Source organism: Neoarius graeffei, chromosome 27 (genome assembly GCF_027579695.1).
Source record: "Neoarius graeffei isolate fNeoGra1 chromosome 27, fNeoGra1.pri, whole genome shotgun sequence".
Classification (NCBI taxonomy): Eukaryota; Metazoa; Chordata; class Actinopteri; order Siluriformes; family Ariidae; genus Neoarius; species Neoarius graeffei.
In genome coordinates, this window is record NC_083595.1 from 50,190,625 (window position 1) to 50,211,582 (window position 20,958).

The following is a 20,958-nucleotide window of genomic DNA, read 5'->3' on the forward strand; positions in this document are numbered from 1 at the left end:
TAAAAAAAATAAATAAATTAGGCAGTAAATAAAGCATCATTGAATAGTATTTTTAATTTTCTTTGGCAGTCTGTGAGCAACAATATATCGTGTTTTGTAAAAATGTCTAAGAGTCGTGATGAGATTTTATTTATTTATTTTTCCCGTCATTTTGCTCATCCTGATGTGTGAATGCTGTTTTTGTTCTTGTTGACTTCTCAAGCTACAAACAATTTAGTCAAGCAGTGGGCAGCTTTAAAATACTTTAAAATACTTGGGACATGATCGCAGAAACGTAAAAAAAAAAAGTTTGTATTATTTTGCATTTATTTAAAGGAAATCATTTAAAATTTTCTTAGTTATTGCTCAAGAATGCCTCACTTCCCTTTTTACCCCCTTATCTATCCTTGTTTTTTTTTACACCCTCTCTGTCTCTCTCCGTCAGTCGGTGGATATGGTCCCGAAACCAGGAGCAGCCTCTGTGCCCAAAGCCAACTCTCTGAACAGCCTCGATCAAGAGAAAACTTTCAGGTAAAGAGAAACGAAAGCAGCTTTAAAGTTGTAGTTAGGCTTTATTATAAATTCAGATTAATGCCATGTAATTATCATTATATTACATTCATTCTGATGCAAAATTAATGCCTCAGGCTGGTTTTAATTAACTCAGAAATTGAAAAGTACTGTTATAGAGCGCCACCTTGTGGTGTTTTATGAACAGTTAATCTTTTTTGTATTACTGCTTCTGAATTCTGCTTTCACTTAGAAGTGTCTCTCTCTCACTCACTCTCTCACACACACACAACACAGAGCCCCCGAGCCCCAGCAGCCTCAGTCGAGACCCAGCGACATCATTCGGGCGAATCACTACGACCCCGACGAGGATGATGAGTACTACAGGAAGCAGTTGTCCTATTTCGATCGCCGCAACTTTGACACCAAACCTCCTGCACAAACTCAACCACAAACTGTGAGCAAACCAACACAACCACAGAGCCAGCCGGCGAACAGCTATCCCAGGTAACCAAAACACACACAACTCACTCTTTCACTAAAAATCATTGTATAGAGCTGTAATACGAGCCAAAGTTTTCAAAATGAAGATCAAGCCAGAAAATCTGTGAAAGCTCGACCAGCATGAACAATTATTTTATTTTTAAAAATTGAATTTAAAGTTCGCCGTATCATCCAGTATACTGCTGTCAAAATTATGGAAAAATAAACTTTTTTTTCTGACACAAACTCATAATTTTGAAGCAAATGCATGCATTTCATCATCACTGTCGATGCTGAGGATAATGTTTGTTTTGATTTTTCCTTTCGAAGGACTCGCTCACATCTTTACACTGAACACAAATTTAATTTAATTTTTTTTTAAACATCACAGTGGTGCAGCAGGTAGCGTTGCATCCTCACAGCTGTTTGATCTTATAACCCGTGTCTGTGTTTCACTTTTTCTCCCCCGGTGTGTGTGTGTGTGTTTGGTTTTATCAGGACTGAGTCAGTGGAGAAAGTCAGTCCTGTTCCCCAGGTAACCCCAGTGGCTCCGCCCCCTACTCTACCCAAACCTACTGGTAAGAGTTGTACTGAACTACAACCAGTTCCCTTCTTATTCAGCTCTTCATATGTTTAGGATATGAAAAGTAAGAACTGATCAGAGATCAGCACATGATGTAAAATTATTGCCACCATTCATGAGCTAAAAAAAAAAATACTGCATGTGCCTCGAATGGAGGTAGTGTTTAAGCTCAAACACATCGGGATGGACTGAGATTTATTTCATTTATTTATTTATTTTTGGTGCTGATTGTGTGTATGCATTTTTTAAACATACTTTTTCTAAAATGGTGGGGTTTTTTTCTTTTTTTTTCATTGCTGCTTAATACTTGTTTCAAAATTATTGGCACACTCAGAATGAATAATTCTAAGGATGGTGTTTATTTTATTAGATGAAAAAATAAGTAGTACTTCCACTTTTTTGCAGAATGTTGTCTGTTTTGCAACTCTATTGGAATAGCTGATTTACTGCTTCTCTTTCACACACTCTAGCTCCCACTCCTCCTCCAGAATCCCTCAGCTCTCCCAAAGTCAAGCCCCTGGGTCGTGAGGACACGGTGCAAAGCTCCTACCTCCCCCAGAAGAGTTTCCCCGAGAAATCCCCTGTGAACGGCACGGGCGCTCCTCCACCCTCCTCCAGCTACACCCGCTACAACATCCCCAAACCTTACACAGCCTCGGCACGACCCTTTGAGCGCAAATTCGACAGCCCTAAGTTCAACCACAACCTCCTGCCTAACGACACGACGGTCAAAGCGCCATCAAGCAGCCTGGCGAAAACGCAAGTGCAGCCTACGGATCAGGACGGTGGAATTGACACAGGATTGACCAGAGTGCCAAAATACCAGAACAACAACATCAACGCCGTACCCAAGGCCATCCCTGTCAGGTCTGACACACAGACGAGAGTCAGGTGTAAATCTGTGTTAAATCATACATAGTGTGTTTTCTAAACTTCTTCCCACCCGCATGCACGCGCTCTCTCTCTCTCTCTCTCTCTCTCTCTCTCTCTCAGCCCCAGTGCTCTGGAGGATGATGACGATGAAGATATGCACACGGTCGTCGCCACGGCACGAGGTATCTTCAACTCAAACGGCGGCGTTTTGAGCTCCATAGAGACGGGTGTGAGCATCATTATACCCCAGGGGGCAATTCCTGAGGGTGTTGAACAGGAGATCTATTTCAAAGTGTGTCGGGACAACAGCATCCTGCCACCACTCGACAAGGAGAAAGGTGACTAGTCATAATAATAGAATCAGTGTCTACTACACACATGGGTAATTTTTTTATTATTATTGTTCATTTTGAAGTAGCTAGCAAGAATGAGTCTTCACTCGACTACCTCTAGCCTTTAGTCCTAGTCTCGGAGTTAGCTGCCTCAGTCTTGACTTGAGTCCATCTAATGTTTTGCCCCCTTTATTTATTTCAACATTGACATGGAGCAAAATGGTGAAATCCACTCATTATTACAGCTCGTTATGTTGTGGCTCCCCCTAGTGGGTGCCAGCGGATATAATAATAATAATTATAATAATAAATGGAGCCAACAATATTTTAGCATTGTGTTAGTGTAGAGAAATTATTAATAAACAAGCAACTTTGATAATATTAATGATTCCCTTTCTCGTTAAATAATAGGATTAGACTAGACTGCATTTCCGCAGAGAAAACGCGGTGTGCTTGCCGAGCTGTAGCAAAACAACAATCATGTTAACATGCTAAGGCTAACATGTGAACAGCTAGCATTCTAATATGTTAATGGTTAACATGCTAACAGGGAGCATGTTAACACTAAAATATTAATGCTAACATGCTAGTGCTAACTGTTAGCATGTGAACATTTTAAAGTTAATACGTATGTTATCAGCTCGCATGTTAATCTGCTAATGGCAAACATGTTAACAGCTAGCATGCTAACAGTGAGCATGTTAACATACTTATGGATATGTTGATTGTGAGTATGCCAACATGCTGAGGCTAATTGGCTAACAGCTAGCATACAAACATGCTAAGGTTAGCACGCTGACACTCTCTGGCATGAGACCACTTCACTCTTTCTTTTCCAATAACAATCCCAAAATCAAAACCTTGATATGGTGATACTCCTGATGTGTTTTTTTTCCTTTAAAATCTACAGAATATTGATTTATTTCAGAATGATTGATTTATTTCAGCTAAAGCACTTACAGAAAAAAATCACAACTTGCACAAAACTAGCTTTCACAATTTTACAAAGCCAGTTTGAGTCTCTTCCATTCGTGACAGGATCCCATAATTTTTTTTACACCCCCATACACGATTCAATTTTTTTTTTTTTTGCTGGTATCTGCTCAATTCCGATTCTGGGTATCCGATCAGTTTCAGTAGAAATATATCAGTGTCAGTAATTTTATACTGTAGTAGTAATAATAATAATAGGTAATCGTATGGGGCTGAATAAAATTAAGGCTTAATTTCACGAGTGATTTCGAAGTCTTGAAAATTCGCAACTCGCGCAATTTCAAAACTTTGAAATCACGAGTGAAATTGATCCTTAATTTTACGAGGAACCATACGATGACTTGTTTATAATATACAGGGCCAAATTCATACTTCGGAAGCCGTTCAAGTTCACAACATTTGTCATTCACGTTTTCTGAACCAATCAGGGCGCGAGACTATCTTGCACGTTTGGATTAGTTTCTAAAGCGTCTTTCATCGTGACACGGCGACACGACACGAGGATTTTGAAAGTAGTTTACAAAATTTTATTGGAACTTCTTTGCAAAAGCCATTTTGTTCACAAAATTTGCTAATTTTTGTAACCGTAACCAAGCAACGAACTAGCCAATAGCATTTCAGAAATACGGCCCCGTGTTCAGGAAAAAAAAAATCCCTCCTTGATTGACCAATCAGAATTGAGTAATTTGGCCCTATGTATTATAATAAACTGCAGCAGGAAGAAGAAAAATATTAAGAATGATGAACTAGGGCTGGGCGATATGAGAGAAAATTATATCACGATATATTTTTCCAAAATTTTCGATAACGATATATATCACGATATAAATCAAATCACCATTTTTGTATTTTCTTTAATTTTCTGCTCAAAATATGAACATTACAAATTAGTAGTTCCTTCCTAATTAACAAAAATAGCTTAACAAGCCTTCAAGTTTCACAGAACCAAAACAAACTGGATGCACATTCTTTTGTTCTTTTTGTTCAAATTAATAAATTGAAACTGAAAAATAAAAACTATATACCATTGTTAATCATTTGTGCAAATTCTAGCAGCTTTCAAATAAACATAAAAGACATATTGACGTGTAAACCTTATGCTGCAAGGAGAAAAAAAGTGCAATCTTGTACGTCAGTGTGTTTAAGGTTTTGTGTAACACTTTGTTGTATGTCCGATTTTAAATATCCAAAATACCTCCACACAACCGAAGATCTCTGGCCCTTCTTTTCAACGATGTCCTCCAGGGCAGTGCTCTGACTTTCCTGTTCAGAACTCCGGTCAGTCGGCTTCTCGCTCATTTTTATACAGGGTTCCTACAGATATTTTATGTTGAATTTACTACCTTTTTACTACCTTCACAATTTTTTTTACTACCACAGCGACAATTTGGATTTGGACATTTTCTCACAATTTAACAAGGTAATCTTTGAGTGTATGTGTTAGTCCAAGTGAATGTGCTACATATAAGTTAGTGACAACTCTACCCAAAGAGCTGGATTGATGAGACAAGATAGAAAGAAAATCTGAACGTACCGGTAGTGTAACTCTTTCCCTTTGGATGCATAATAGAACCTCCCATTGCTAGGGCTACACATGGAGTAATGCATATTTGCATAAAAGAAAACAAACTTCCACATACAAGTTATAATTTTATTGAACTGTGAAACTGTGGCCCATAACCTCTTAACGGGTACACAGATTTGCACTAAACCTTGTGTGTCAACACTTCACATTAGGTACAAGATCTGATTACATTTTGTCGGCCAACACTTTCAAGATGGCCAACCTTTTGTTTGTGGAATAATCTTTTGAACAGGTGAACAGATTTGCACAAAAAATCTTATGTGCTTAGGTACATCAACTCATTACATTTAGATCAGGTCAAATGGCAAACACGAACCCACACACACAGCGCACACACACATGACAAAGACAAGACACACACCCTAAAGATACAAAACACACATAATCCAAGCCCTATTTTGGCAGTCTCTCAACACATTGCCAAGTTTGCAGCAGTCCTGTAGTGGTGAAGGCCCGTGGGCAGAGTCAACACCTTCCTCCCAGAGATCAGTGTTTTAGAGGGTTAATCTTAATCATTTCAACAGTTCAACAGATTTGCTCATCACATTCTGGATGCCTCAAATGGCGCGCGCACACACAACACAACGCACCAGGCGCGCGCGCGCACACACAACAAAACGCACCAGGCGCGCGCGCGCACACACAACAAAACGCACCAGGCGCGCGCGCACACACAACGCATTACATGTGCCTCGATCAACTTTTCAGTGAACACCTCTCGCCGATTGCCATCTACCGCCTTTAGCCAGTCTTTAAAATCAGGTTCCTCCAGCCAGAGGTCTGAAAATTTGCATTTCCCCATTGTTTAATTCTCGTGCAGATGTCGCCAGTCGGGTTAACAGATAGATTCGACTAGAGCCGTATAAACAAAGTCAGTCTCGTACTAAACAATCTCTGGTATAAATTTATACTGGATTCGACCGTTATTGGAATTCAATGCGCATGCGCCACCAACTCCTCACTGCGGTCCTCCTCGATACATAAAAATAAATTCGCCCAAATGTAGTAATTTATGGATATTATGGCATGCAGGTTAATTAAACGAATTAGAAAACATATAGGCCCAGTTGGATGGGGGTCAAAAAAATTTACTACCACGTCAGATTACGTTTACTACCTTTTACTGGCCATAATTTAGCCTATTTTAATTAACTACCTTTTAAAACCCCGCGGGAACCCCGTTATAATCGCTTTGTTTCACGCTTTGTTGGAGAAATGCCGCGCTCCTGCAAACTTCACCACAGCCATGCTGTGCGTTGCTGCTACACGTGTGTGTGTGTGTTTGTGTGTGCACGCAACCTAAAAGACGTGGCTCTCTTCCAACTGATTGGTTACGTGCGGTACTGTTTAGTTATGATTGGCTATTCGCGTGTCTGTCAAAACTTCGGATGAAGTAATTTTATTGAAGGCGTAGGCTTATCGTAGGCATATCGTACGTGTCTAATTTCTAATCGTAGAGATTTTATATCGTGAATAACATCGTAATCGTAAAATCGCCCAGCCCTATGATGAACGTCATTGAGTGTTTTTAAACAAAAATATTTTATTGCTATTATTTGTATCATTGGTGTAGTTTCCAGAACGATTTTATATATTTTATTAGTTAATTATTTTTGTATTGTTGGTATCTTATTTTTAATAATGAGGTTATAACAAACAATTTAATACTGTTAGTTTTTCAAAGCAATATTTTATTTATTTTTACAGAACTTTATTATTGTTGCTTTAAAACCAAGTATCAGTCTTATGACTCGACTATTCTTGATTTTATTATATTTGTTAATATAATAGCACATTACTAATAATAGTGATTTATTATAATATAATGAAGTGTAGAAATTGTTTTAATTAAAAAAAGTAGTTCTGAGGCTGTACAAGACATGAAGACGTTAAAATGAAGATCGGAGAAGAGAGTGGGCTTGTGTTAAATACTGTGTGTGTGTGTGTAGGTGAAACCCTGCTGAGCCCCCTGGTGATGTGTGGTCCACATGGTCTGAAGTTCCTGAAGCCGGTGGAGCTGCGTCTTCCTCACTGTGCGTCTATGACTCCTGATGGTTGGTCTTTTGCTCTAAAATCCTCCGACTCCTCGTCGGGTACGCCGCTCTCTAATCTCTCTGCTTTTGGGGCTCGGGGTGGCTCTGCTCGGGTCACGGGGCAAAATCTGTTTCATCACGTTGATTTTTTTTCCCATTTGTGCAGCTGCTGTTTTCACGGGTTCATTTTCTTGCTGGTGGTTAATTTCGTATCTATGATTTTTCTTCTTTTTTTATTTTACATTTTCACAGCTTTAGGTCTGTGCACGTTCACCTTTTCACATCATCCTGCATTCCACTGGATGTTTGTACGCTGCCATCTGCTTTTTGTTGGGAATTCTCTGGCTTTCTTGCTTCCTTTTCTTTCTTTTTTTTCAGCAGGTGCCTGCAGAAAGGGGGTGTCTCTTCTTCTTTTACCTGATTTCTTCCATCCCCTCCCTCTCATATATATATATATATATATATATATATATATATATATATATATATATATATATTCTCTCACTCTCTCTCTCTCTCTCACTCACTCACACACACACACACACACACACACACACACACACACACACACACACAGTACTCCAGACTGTCCTGTGAAATATCTGCCAGTTGTGCATTAGCTGCTAATTATCCCTCATTTAGAAAATGTAACGGAGATTTGAGGCACCACGAGGCCCAGCTGGAGACACTCATCTTCCTCTCAGAGCTCCAATAACCTTCTGGAGGGAACCCACTAGAACTGTTAGCACATTAGTGATGATCATTGCTAATTCTTTACTGTTCGCAGTAGCGCTTGAACGCTGTATTGGATTGAATTTTTATCTTATGGTGAGCTCTGATCCACTAATCCGATTGGCCGAGCAGCGTTCCCAGAGCGCTTATACTTTTAACGGGAATGTCCAAACAAAAAAAACTTGCATTTCCTTACAGCCTCGAGAACATTCATGTCCTTGTTTTATTTTGTCCTTTTGAATCTTCTCTAAAAATCTGACAGTTTTACACATTTCTGCATTTTTATTCATGACATAAAAATATATAAGCTAATTGACGACACATGGGTAAACTTTCCAATATTATTAGCAGACACTATCGAAGCTCCGCCCACTTCCCCTCCATTCTCTCGTCTATATATTTTCCTGCTTGAACAAATGCGCTGAAGTTAAAATGGACAAGGTTAATCTGGAATAAAATCCATCGGTAGGCAGGTTTCCATTGCAGTTTTGGCGTAATTATTATTTTTTTAAGTCAATAAAACACGATTGCGAATGGTCCGTGTTTCCGTTCTGCGAGTAAAGCTGGGTTTTCTCCTCTCAGTCGTCATTCCAGTTATACATGGCTCTAAGATGGATCTCCAAGACCTGATCAGTGTTGGCACGGTGATTTCTGAATCCTCTGGGAAACCAATTTTAATTAACGTCTTTCCATTGCGCGTTTATTTTTCCCCCAAAATTGTGCATTAAGCAGGTTAATGGAAACCCCGCCCACTGTGTATTCAACTCTGCTAACGTTAGACGAGTTTTATAATTAACATCAGTTAACTCTGTTTCTTAGAAGCGAAGGAAACGTTTTTGTGGAAATCCTGGAGGAATAAAACAGAACTGTTGTACTGTTGCAGCTGAAAGAGCGATCCTAACAAGGGACTGAGAAAGGGCCAACAGCAACGTCACGTTTAACACTTTTTTTTTTTTTTTTTTTACAAATCACGATCATAATCATGATGATTAGAACATGATTAAGAACATGGTTTGCTTTCAGTCGGAGGGGTTCAGTGTGGTAGGAACGCACGTGTGTGTGTGTGTGAGTGAATATAAAGTTTGTGAGATGATGATGATGATGATCTCATAAATCTCTCTTCCTGTCAGTACCTCATCAGTAGCAGTTAAAGCAGCTGCTGATTAAAATCCACAGGGTTTTATTAAAATAAGGATGTTTGTGTAGACGCCGTGTGGTTTGTGATACTGTGTGTAGTTTATAAATCATTATCTCAGTATTTAGGTAATTTTAATATGCAAATGAGTATGCTAATCAGTTGTGTTTTATGAGGATTTGTTAGAGTCCAGGTGAATTTCATAAATCCATGACCCATAAACTATTGCAGGGTGGAGCTATGTTTAAATCTCCTCTCTCTCTCCTTCTGTCTTCCTCTATCTATCTATCTATCTATCTATCTATCTATCTATCTATCTATCTATCTATCTATCTATCTATCTATCTATCTATCTATCTATCACTTTTTTCCTCTATCATTCTGTCTGTCTCTGACTGCCTTTGTCTTTGTTGCTTGGTCCCATCCATCCATTGCTCTTTCTCCCCCTTATCTTCCTTTCCTGTCTCTGCATCTGTTTTTCTTTTCTTTCTTTCTTTCTTTCTTTCTTTCTTTCTTTCTTTCTTTCTTTCTTTCTTTCTTTCTTTCTTTCTTTCTTTCTTTCTGTGTCTGTCTAATACACACTCTCCTCCTTCCCTGTCTTCCTTTCTCTATTCTTTTGTCTCTGCATCCATTTCCTTGTCTTCCTTTCCTGTGGGTCTGCATCGGTTTCCTTATCTATCCTATCTATCTATCTATCTATCTATCTATCTATCTATCTATCTATCTATCTATCTATCTATCTATCTGTCTGTCTGTCTGTCTGTCTGTCTGTGTCTGTCTAATACTCTCTCCTCCTTCCCTGTCTTCCTTTCTCTATCCTTTGTCTCTGCATCCATTTCCTTGTCTTCCTTTCCTGTTCCTCTGCATCGGTTTATCTATCTGTCTGTCTGTTTGTCTAATACTCTTTCTCCTCCTTCCCTGTCTTCCTTTCTCTATTCTTTGTGTCTGCATCTGTTTCCTTATCTATGTATCTATTGCTCTCTCTCTCTCTCTCTCTCTCTCTCTCTCTCTCTCTCTCTCTCTCTCTCTCACAGGTGATCCCAAGAACTGGCAGAATAAATCTCTTCCCGGGGATCCAAACTACTTGGTTGGAGCGAACTGCGTGTCTGTGCTCATCGATCACTTCTGAGGAGCCTGTTACTTTTTTATACACACACGCACGCACGCACACACATACACGCACTGCCATTAGAGAAGTGAGCGCTTTAACATTTTGGAAGAAAATGAAGGATGTCTGTGCTTTTTTAAAAATTATTTTTAGATATGGAGACAGGAGACAAGACGACATAATCTGGAGTACTGTTTCTCTTTATTTTCTCCTCCTCCTCCTCCTCCTTTCTCGTTTCTCTCCTCGTTGGACTGCATACAACACACACCTTTCCCAGGATTGACCACAACTGCTGATATGAACTCTCCAGTCTGCGCACTACTGTATGTAGAGTGACTGCAATATATAAAGAGCAAGCTTTATTCCATTTCAGTGAAGACACACACACACACACACACACACACACACACACACACACACACACACACACACACACACAGAGAGAGTAGGTGTAGAGGGATGAGAGGAAGTGTAGAAATAGAAAGAGTGTCTAACAGAGGTGAAGGACTGTGACACAGGCGTGATAAATAAGGAAAGAAATCGTAGGTGAAACGGAGTACAGGACGTTAGCGTGACCCGGTGGTGCTGCTGTTCCTCATAAACCTCCTCACACACAATAACCGTAACGTTACACCTTTACCGGTCACAACGTGTAGCACAAACTTCCCTACGCTGTGAAGAGCTATGCATGTCAGACTCAGGACTCCTGCTTTCTTTCTTTCTCGCTTTCTCTCTCTCACTCACTCCTACTCAAACACCGATGCCTTATTCAACTTTTTTCAACTTCGTGTTTGTCTTTTTGTTCTAAGTTATATAACGATAAAAGTTACAAAATGAAGTTCTGCCAGTGTGTCTAAACCTGAAAAACACACACACACACACACACGGCTCAGTGTACCTGCTATGCACACGATTCCAACACAACACACACACAAAAATTTCAACTGTATATAAAGCTAACCATGGCCTTTGTTGTTGGTTTGTAAATGACTTTTTTTGACGTCTTTATGATTTTGTAAGAAAATAAAAACTTATGAAGGCAAAAAAATAAATTAAAATAAATACATGCAGCAAAGATGAACTTTATATTCCGGTTATATCTCGAGCCTTGCAAACATGACTTGATAGTAATATTAATATCAATGTTAACAAATTTTTTTTAAGTCAATTTATCCACACTAATGTCTAAAAAATTTTTTTTTTACTGCAATTTTTTTAAATGCTTTATTTTGAAGCCAAGAGGAAAGTGCTCAGCTCGAGTTAAACGCTCTTTGGATAAGTGTTTCTCTGCTTCTGCTTGTTTATTTGTAATGCAGTTTACATGCCCTGAAATGTATTTTTTTACTAATAGATGATTTATTATTATTATTATTATTATTATTATTATTATTATTATGGCACACCAGTAAGATTTAAAAAAAAAAAAAAAAAATTCTCCTCGCTATTTTAAATAACACTGCTTCTGTTGAATATTAGATCTCCACACATGTGACTTTTTTTCCTTCTTTTCCATACAGGTATGCCACTATATCAATTAATAAAATCATTTTTAAAATAAACGTTGTTTTTGTTTTGTTTGTTTATGGACTAGGTCATGTTTGATTTTATTAAAGACTCAAACACCACAACCAGGTCCATAAGTATTTGGACAGCGGCGCTATGGTTTTAAAATGATTTCTGTAATTAATCAATGCTATATTTGTGTTAATAGCCTTGAATTAAAGCTGAGAGTCTGCACTTTGATTGCGTCCCGATGGCTTTATTTAAAATCCGTCGTTTTTTGGTGGGCGGAAGCCAAATTACCAAAACTCTCACTGTCCAAATATTTATGGACCTGCTTGTGTAATATTCTTGTTGAGTAGAAAGGATCTTGAAGCCTGAGATTTTTCCTTTTGCATATTTTTTTGCATATTTATAAAATGAAGCAAAGTTGTCCATGGGACAAGATCTTTTTACTTTAAAATGAGAACTTTATTTAGAAATGCATTTAGATTATTTGTGTATATTTTCTTATGTACAGTATATTTGATTCACGAGAAAAATTACACGACCAGCAATATATTCAAGATTGTATTTTTTTTTCATAATCATTTTTGTGCTGCCTGAATAGCGCCCTCCATAGACTCCTGAGGGTTCAGGGTTCTTACCTTCATCACCGGTTTCTATGTGGAAACACGGTTCTAGAATGTTTACGGGTTCCCGAGGAATAACAAACTGGAGAACATCCAGCTGATCTTCACCTGCCCCATGTAGGTGATCCTCCACCTGCTGTATGGTAGCTCTTGATTAACAGGAGTGGAACCTGATGTGATCCTCTCCTGTTGTAACTCATCCACCACAAGGTTCTACATGTTGTGATGCTTTTCTGTTCACCACGGTTGTACAGAGTGGTTATTTGAGTTACTGTCACCTCGAACCAGTCTCGTTTGAGTTCTGTCATGATGAAAAAGCTGCCCACAGATCTTCTGCTTGCTGGATGTTCTTTTGCATCATTCTAGGAATCCCAGGCATTTCTGAAACAGTCAGACTATCCCATCTGGCACCGACGAACTCCCTGAGATCATGTTCTCGTTCTGATGTTTGATGTGAACCTTCACTGAAGCACCTGACTTGTCTGCATGATTGTAGATGTTGTGCTGTTGAAGTAAAACATCTTAAAATTACAGTGTATCCAAAAATAAAATGTATTCTGTTTATCCTGATGATCCCTGCAGCCACCCTGCTGTTTATCCAGGAACGTAGCCGGCTTACGATGACATGGACAGGTCTGCTTTTTTCCCCTCCAAATTTGTCCACTGCTTGTCCAGGTTTGCAGATTTTTCATACCTCCTCACCATCACTGGGTCATCCTCGAGCTCGAATTTTCTATCTCGTTCCCTTACACACTGTCAGGCTTGGAGAGAAAATCCCAATAAGTTTCATGTATCTACAGACAGGGGGCACTCTTGTGCCACTCTGCTGGTGTAGTAAACCAGATGGGTGTAATGCATCCATACACAGAATCCCAGTCAAAGCGAACATGATGAGTAATTCACTGACGGTGCTGATTCTCACCTGATGAGGCGCCTCTTTGTTTTGTTTTATATCCATTACCTCACTGGATTATATGGATGTGATTTATTTAAAGAGGGTGCCATTAATTTAGTCATGTCTGCCTTTCGTCAAAGTGAAGAAGCAGTTGTTTAACTGTGGAGCTCTCTCATTGTGTAATGTTGAGTTTATGGGATTGCTTTTGGAGGGTGTCAGTAATTTTGGACTTGTCTGTTGTGTACATGATTTAAACTTGAGCCACTTATTATGCTGGTGTGTGTGTGTGTGTGTGTGTGTGTGTGTGTGTACAGGCCCGAGCTCAATGCTGACTTGCTGCACTGTTTCAGTTATTCATCCCTCCTTCCCACCAACAGCACGGCCTCATCCTGAGAGAGAGAGAAAATTATTTAACTCTCTCCATGTCTCATATAGGTATGCTTTCTTTCTCTTCCCTATCTCTCTCTCTCTCTCTCCTGTATGTCTGTCTGTCCTACCCTATCACTCACTCTATCCATCATCTTGTCTTCCTTTCTCCCCCCCGTCACTGTTTCGCCATCTCCCTCTCCTGTCTATCCATGTCTGTCTGTCCTACCCTATCGGTAGGACAGACAGACATCATCTATCCATCATCTTGTCTTCCTCTCTCCCTCTCCTGTCTGTGTGTCTGTCCTACCCTATCAGTCTCTCTATCAATCATCTTGTCTTCCCCTCTCTCTCTCCCCCTCCCCTTCCTGTCTCTTTTTCTCCATCTCCCTCTCCTGTCTATCCGTATGTGTCTGTCCTACCCTATCGGTCTCTCTATCCATCAGCTTCTCTCTCTCTCCTCTATCTGTCTGTCCATCCATCCTACCCTATCAGGGTTGTCTTCCTCTCTCCTTCCTCTCTCTCTCCTGTCTATCCATGTCTGTGTCTGTCCTATCCTCTCTATCCATCATCTTGTCTTCCTTTCTCTCTCCTCTCCTGTCTGTGTGTCTGTCCTACCCTATCGGTCTCTCTATCCATCATCATCTGTCTGTCTGTCCTACCCTATCGGTATCTATCATCATCATCTTGTCTTCCTTTCTCTCTCTCTCTCACCTGTCTGTCTGTCGGTCCTACCCTATCGGTTTCTCTATCCATCATCTTGTCTTCCTTTCTCTCTCTCTCTCTCTCTCTCTCTCTTTTTTTTCTCCCTCTCCTGTCTATCTGTATGTCTGTCCTACCCTGTCTGTGTGTGTGTGAGAGAGAGAGAGAGAGATCTGTGCGTCACAGATGAAAGATGCTGTATTTTCTGCAGCAGTGAATGATGGAATGTCACTTACTTTAACTTGAACTGACGCTTTGCATAAAATCATCTGCCAAATGAATAAATCTAAATGTAATTGTTAATGTGTGGGTTTTGTTTGTCTGAGGATGGCAAAGTGAGGTACGAGTACATGCTCATTATTTGCTGGTTATCAAGTTTTATAGTTTAGTTTGGAGTTAGTGTTTTGGCTTTGTGTTTCAGTCTCAGCCTTAGAGTTTATACTTCTGTACTGAAGTGTGTTTGGGGTTTAAACTGTACCTGTGTGTGTGTGTGTGTGTGTGTGTGTGAGAGAGAGAGAGAGAGAGAGATATGTCTCTATGGTGTTGGACATCAACAAGGGACAAATCGTGAAGGCCAGACAACGGGCTCAGAGCGTCTCTGAAACAGTAACACATGCAGGATGCTCACAGTCAGCAGTGGTCTGGACACACTGACCGGTCTGGGGGGGAGCGGGCCGTCAGCCTGGTCTGGGGGGGAGCGGGCCGTCAGCCTGGTCTGGGGGGGAGCGGGCCGTCAGCCTGGTCTGGGGGGGAGCGGGCCGTCAGCCTGGTCTGGGGGGGAGCGGGCCGTCAGCCTGGTCTGGGGGGGAGCGGGCCGTCAGCCTGGTCTGGGGGGGAGCGGGCCGTCAGCCTGGTCTGGGGGGGAGCGGGCCGTCAGCCTGGTCTGGGGGGGAGCGGGCCGTCAGCCTGGTCTGGGGGGGAGCGGGCCGTCAGCCTGGTCTTTGGAGGAACCGAACAATCACCTGGCAACAGGCTGTTGTGTGTTTAAGGCTCAGTGATGCACGAGGAGCACAAAGTCTATCCCGTCTGATCCGAACTGACAGAAGAACTCTGATCACAGAATTTTCTGATGGTGGTTCCAGGAGGAACGTGTCGCAACACCCGGTGCATCACAGACAGATCAGTGTGTCCATGCTAACCCGTGTCCAACATCGAAAGGTCCCCTGGTCTGATGAGTCCCGTTTTCTTTTACATCGCGTGGATGTCCGGGGGAGTGTGTGTGTGTGTGGTTTACCGGAGAAGTGACAACACCAGGATGCACTGTTGGTAGAAGACGAGCTGATTGAGGGAGTGTGAACTTCAGTTCGTCATGTCATCTACCTAAACACTTTAATGATTAGATGAAACGTCATAGCAACCATCTTGCAATGCCCTAGCAACCAGCTAGATTAGCATCGCAACCACTTAGCTATACTGCAGTAACCAGATGGGTTAGCATAGCTACATAGCAATACCTGAACAAGCAAACAGCTGGATTAGTCAAGATGGAATATCATCGCAACATCCTTGTTAACCAACTTAAATGTGCGAGCAGCCATCAAAGAACACCCCAGCAGCAACTGGGTTAGGATAGTGATCCCCTAGCTACTAGACAGATCAACCACTCTGCAACACCTTAGCAACCAAATGGAACATCATAGCAACCAAATAAAATGTGCTAGCAACACCCTAGTGACCATCTTGCACATGCCTGCAATGTTTTAGCATTTTAATGTCATAACCCGGCTTTTAGCTTTTGACCTACACACACGCACAACTGCTAAAAGATTGAACATTGAGGATAAAATTGATGACAAAACGCTAATATCATTTAGCTCTGTTGGTGAGTTTAGTGGTTTATCAAGCCAACATCAACGTTCATCCATAAAACTTCAACCCTTCATGGCAGGAAGAGTCACTTAAAGGAAAGGGGGAGGTGGTGGTGGTGGTGGTGGTGCTTTAGAGATGTAATAAGTCCATATAATCATGTTGAAGGTTGATGAAGTCCAGTAGCGATGGCGTTTCCACCGGTATCAACTTTGACATTGTTGCCGCCTTACTTTTTTTCTGATTTTATTTAATTTGATGTAAACCTTCACAGCTTTTCAGGAAAGGTTTGGATGAGCATAGTCATGTCTTAGTTTAGGTGTCTCAACACACACACAGGTTTCTTTAAAAGCTGAAATTGTACATAGACATAATTGAATGAATAAATCTCTCTCTCTCTCTCTCTCTCTCTCTCTGAAGGCTCTGTACTGTTGACGCTGTTCCGGAGGCGGAGGTTGAGTCATCACAGCACCTTTTGTCATTGAATGACACAACAGACTCCTCATGGAAAGAAAGGATGTAAAAATCCTGACACGCTTTCACTATTCTTGAAAAATCACCTTTTTCTGGTGCTTTCACTGTCATGATATAGCATTTCTAAAACTTTCAACACAAGTGTGTGTGTGTTTATATACTACTGGGGACCAAATGTCCCCTCAAGGAGAGTAAAATCTGAGAATTTCAACCTTGTGGGGACATTTGGATGGTCTCTGTAAGGAAATTGCTGCTGTTTTTAAAACAAACAAAAAACCCAGAGCCAAACAGTTTCGTTTTCATTACTGAGGTTGGGTTTGGGTTGAGATGTAGGCACGGTATTAATTAACTGCAATAATTGTCAATGGAAGGTCCTCACAGGGATGGTGAAACGTGTGTGCACGGGGGGGAGAGGGAATAAAATACTTAATTTTGAGTGAAATAATTTCAGGTCAGGGCGGCACAGTGGTGTAGTGGTTAGCGCTGTCGCCTCACAGCAAGAAGGTCCGGGTTCGAGCCCCGTGGCCGGCGAGGGCCTTTCTGTGCGGAGTTTGCATGTTCTCCCCGTGTCCGCGTGGGTTTCCTCCGGGTGCTCCGGTTTCCCCCACAGTCCAAAGACATGCAGGTTAGGTTAACTGGTGACTCTAAATTGAGCGTAGGTGTGAATGTGAGTGTGAATGGTTGTCTGTGTCTATGTGTCAGCCCTGTGATGACCTGGCGACTTGTCCAGGGTGTACCCCACCTTTCGCCCGTAGTCAGCTGGGATAGGCTCCAGCTCGCCTGCGACCCTGTAGAACAGGATAAAGCGGCTACAGATAATGAGATGAGATGAATTTCAGGTCACACTGCTGTGTTCAGTTTGCTCAGGTCGAGTGTGTGCCGTTTCCTGTAAAATGTTCTGAACCTGAAGGTTTTTTTTTTTTTTAAACACGCAGTTAGAAAAGAAACCTGTAGGTTTTATGACTCGTCCCTCCTCGTGGTTTTGTGTGCGTTTCTCCAAGTTTACTCCTGTCTTTATTTTGCATTTTCTCGGGATGATGAATTCTTCTGCAGAATGAGTCGAAATGGTCCACTTTTAAAATATACTCTGTGGGTTTCTCAGTGTTCCAGTAAATCCCAGCCCTGTCCTGGATGACTGGCGATGACTGACTGAGACACGAAGATGGGGCCGAGTGGACAGACTTTACTAGAAGGGCTTTGTGTCGCTGTGTGAAGGTGTAAAGGAGGAGTGTGTGTGGTTTAGAGGTTCTCACACGGACATAGCCGCCAGAATGTCCACGACACAGCGGTGTGGTGCGAGTCCCTGGGGTTAGATTCAGACCAGAACTGGTGCTGAGGATGAGTGAAGCAGTTTGAGGATCAGTTTTCAGAGATGCAGCGCTTTGACCTCGATAAAATAGAAGAAGAAGAAACCTTTGTCACATGCACACTTCAAGCACAGGAAGAGCCAGAAGGTCATTTATTCCTCCTCCATGTTGTTTTTTTTCTGATCTCCTTTCTATCTTTCCTTCTTTTCTCATTATTAATTTGTTTATTTCCTTCCTTCATTCGTAGTTTTTTCCCATCTCCTTTCTACCCTTCTTTTCATTTATTCCTTCCTTACTTCCTCCTCCATGTTGGTTTTTCCCCATCTCTTTTCTATCCTTCATTCATTAATTTGTTCCTTCCTTCCATCCTTTTTTGTCCATGTTGGCTTTTCCTATCCACTTTCTTTCTTCTCTGTTTTCTTTATGAATTTATTTCTTCCTTTCTCCACCGTTTTTCTTTTTCTTTCTGTCCTCCATGTTGGTTTTTCCCAATCTCCATTCTATCCTTCTTTTTTCTTTCCTTCATTAATTTGATTTTATTCCTTCTTTTCTCCCACCCTTCTTTCTTTTTTCCTTCATGTTCTTTCCCCATCTCCTTTCTACCCTTTTCTTTTCTTTTATTCATTAATTTATTCCTTCCTTGGCTTTTCCTGTCCACTTTCTTCTGTTTTCTTCATGAATTAAATACGGTAATTTGTCTTCCTTTCTCAACCTTCTTTTCTTCTTTTTCTTTGTCCTCCATGTTTTCCTATCTCCTTTCTTTTTTCTCTTCATTAATGTATATCCTCTTCTTTTTCTTTCTTTCCTCCCTCCCCATGTTGGTTTTTCCTATCTCTCTTCTTTTCTTCATTAATTTCTTTTTCTCCCCTTTCTTGATTTCTTTCTGCCTGTTTTTTCCTATCTCCTTTCTACCCTTTTTATTTTTTCTTTTCATTTATCTTCTTTTTCTTCCTTCTTCCCTACATGCCCTCCATCCTAATTAACTGTAGATAAGAACAACACTGTCAGGAACACCGCGTGTGTGTGTGTGTTTCTGACTTGTCTCCAGCTTGTGAAAGTAAAAATGAAGCTTGTAATGTCACTCTGAGCTTTTTTTTTTAAAGGAAAAAACCCTGTGTATGAAAGTAACTTTATAAAATGCAGCAGCAGCATCCTTTCAAAAATGTGTGCAGACCTGAGAGAGACATCTGCCTCTTTCACACACTCGTTTTTCCCTTATCTTCTACAGATAGTCCATCTTTCCTCATCGATATATTCGTGTGCAGTCTGGGCAGGAAGATAAGAGAGGAAATGAATTCAGATGGCTTTATTTAAAGATACAGCGATAGAGGCCACATGCTCCAGCCTTTAGATTATCATCGTTTTCCAGAATAAAGATGAAACTGAAATGAAATTTCCTGTTCATTTCCTATTTTAACCATCGTTTATTGTCTGAAGTGAATAAAAATCTGTCCATGTGGGCAGCAGGAATACTTTTCTGTTTAACTATATTAGTTTTGTCCGATAAACATGCCGTAATAATAATAAAAAATAATAATAATAATCTTGTTAAACTGAAATATGATTATTAGAAATGGGCATTACAATTTAAAATCATTTTTAATCTTTTAAATTAGAAATAATTATGTACATTTATGAATGTTATAGAGGATATTCTACGGTTGAGTAAAGATATGAAGTTTATCTTCGCATGGTGAATGGATATATCACGAGTGAGTGACATGAATGAGGGAAAATATTTTCAGCACGAGAAGATAAACTTCATATCTTTGCCTCACTGTGTAATGTTCTTTATATTATATGGACACACACACAAAAAAAAAAACCCGCAAGTTAATCAAAAGAATTTTAATTTTGAACCAGTTCACCGGGCGGCACGGTGGTGTAGTGGTTAGCGCTGTCGCCTCACAGCAAGAAGGTCCGGGTTCGAGCCCTGTGGCCGGTGAGGGCCTTTCTGTGCGGAGTTTGCATGTTCTCCCCGTGTCCGCGTGGGTTTCCTCCGGGTGCTCCGGTTTCCCCCACAGTCCAAAGACATGCAGGTTAGGTTAACTGGTGACTCTAAATTGAGCGTAGGTGTGAATGTGAGTGTGAATGGTTGTCTGTGTCTATATGTCAGCCCTGTGATGACCTGGCGACTTGTCCAGGGTGTACCCCGCCTTTCGCCCGTAGTCAGCTGGGATAGGCTCCAGCTTGCCTGCGACCCTGTAGAACAGGATAAAGCGGCTAGAGATAATGAGATGAGATGAACCAGTTCACCATTTTGAAAACACTGAAAGTGACGTCATCAGAGTGAAATATCAGGAATTATTATCCATACAGGACACGTTTTCGATGGAATAAAAACACGTGTTCTATTCCCTTCTAGTGGGTTTCATTCATTTGGTTCAATAGCATGCAATATTGTTAGCGTATCGCTTATCCTACGTGTATTACGTCACTCTACTCAACGGAGAATGAGCGTTGAATATGGTTTATGATATTGCACGGTTGTCAAGACAACATGACGTCACATGTCTGAGACGTAAAATTTCTGCACAAATGAGTGAGCGACTGGGACAATTTGTAAACAAACATGGCCGCCAGGTTTGCTTTGTTAAATACGGAAGATTTTGAGACGATTTAGAAAGAGAAAGACGTGTTGAACACCTGAAAGGAATGTGGATGAATAATAATATTGGCTGGCTTTTTTTTGTCATACATCAGATGTATTCCATTCAGCCACTTGTCTTCACCTCGTTCAGTATTATACTCGCTGAATGGAATATATCTGATAGACCACAAAAAAAAAAGAACAAGCCAGCCAATGTTATTTAAATATGTCACTCAGATCCGTGATGCATTTTGTATGAAAAATGTGAGTTTTTCAACACGAGAAGATAAACTTCATAACTTCAAGCCAGTGTGTGATTTTTCTTTTTATTATATCGACA

General features: G+C 40.6%; 1 protein-coding gene across 13 annotated transcripts in view; it reads left to right on the forward strand.

Moving 5' to 3' along the window:
• The window catches only part of tjp1a (tight junction protein 1a), a 92,803-nt gene extending 81,690 nt beyond the window's left edge, over positions 1-11,113 (forward strand). For 9 of the 13 annotated variants that reach the window (XM_060911075.1, XM_060911076.1, XM_060911084.1 and 6 more), the window contains 7 exons: positions 425-510; positions 787-996; positions 1,471-1,550; positions 2,026-2,422; positions 2,549-2,766; positions 7,288-7,431; positions 10,273-11,113. In XM_060911075.1, the coding sequence (XP_060767058.1) occupies positions 425-510; positions 787-996; positions 1,471-1,550; positions 2,026-2,422; positions 2,549-2,766; positions 7,288-7,431; positions 10,273-10,367 (1,230 nt within the window). In that variant the 3' untranslated portion in view covers positions 10,368-11,113. The remainder of the gene's footprint in view (positions 1-424; positions 511-786; positions 997-1,470; positions 1,551-2,025; positions 2,423-2,548; positions 2,767-7,287; positions 7,432-10,272) is intronic. The other 4 variants (XM_060911081.1, XM_060911086.1, XM_060911083.1 and 1 more) reach the window with 2 other exon arrangements.
• The last annotated feature ends 9,845 nt before the right edge of the window (positions 11,114-20,958 follow it).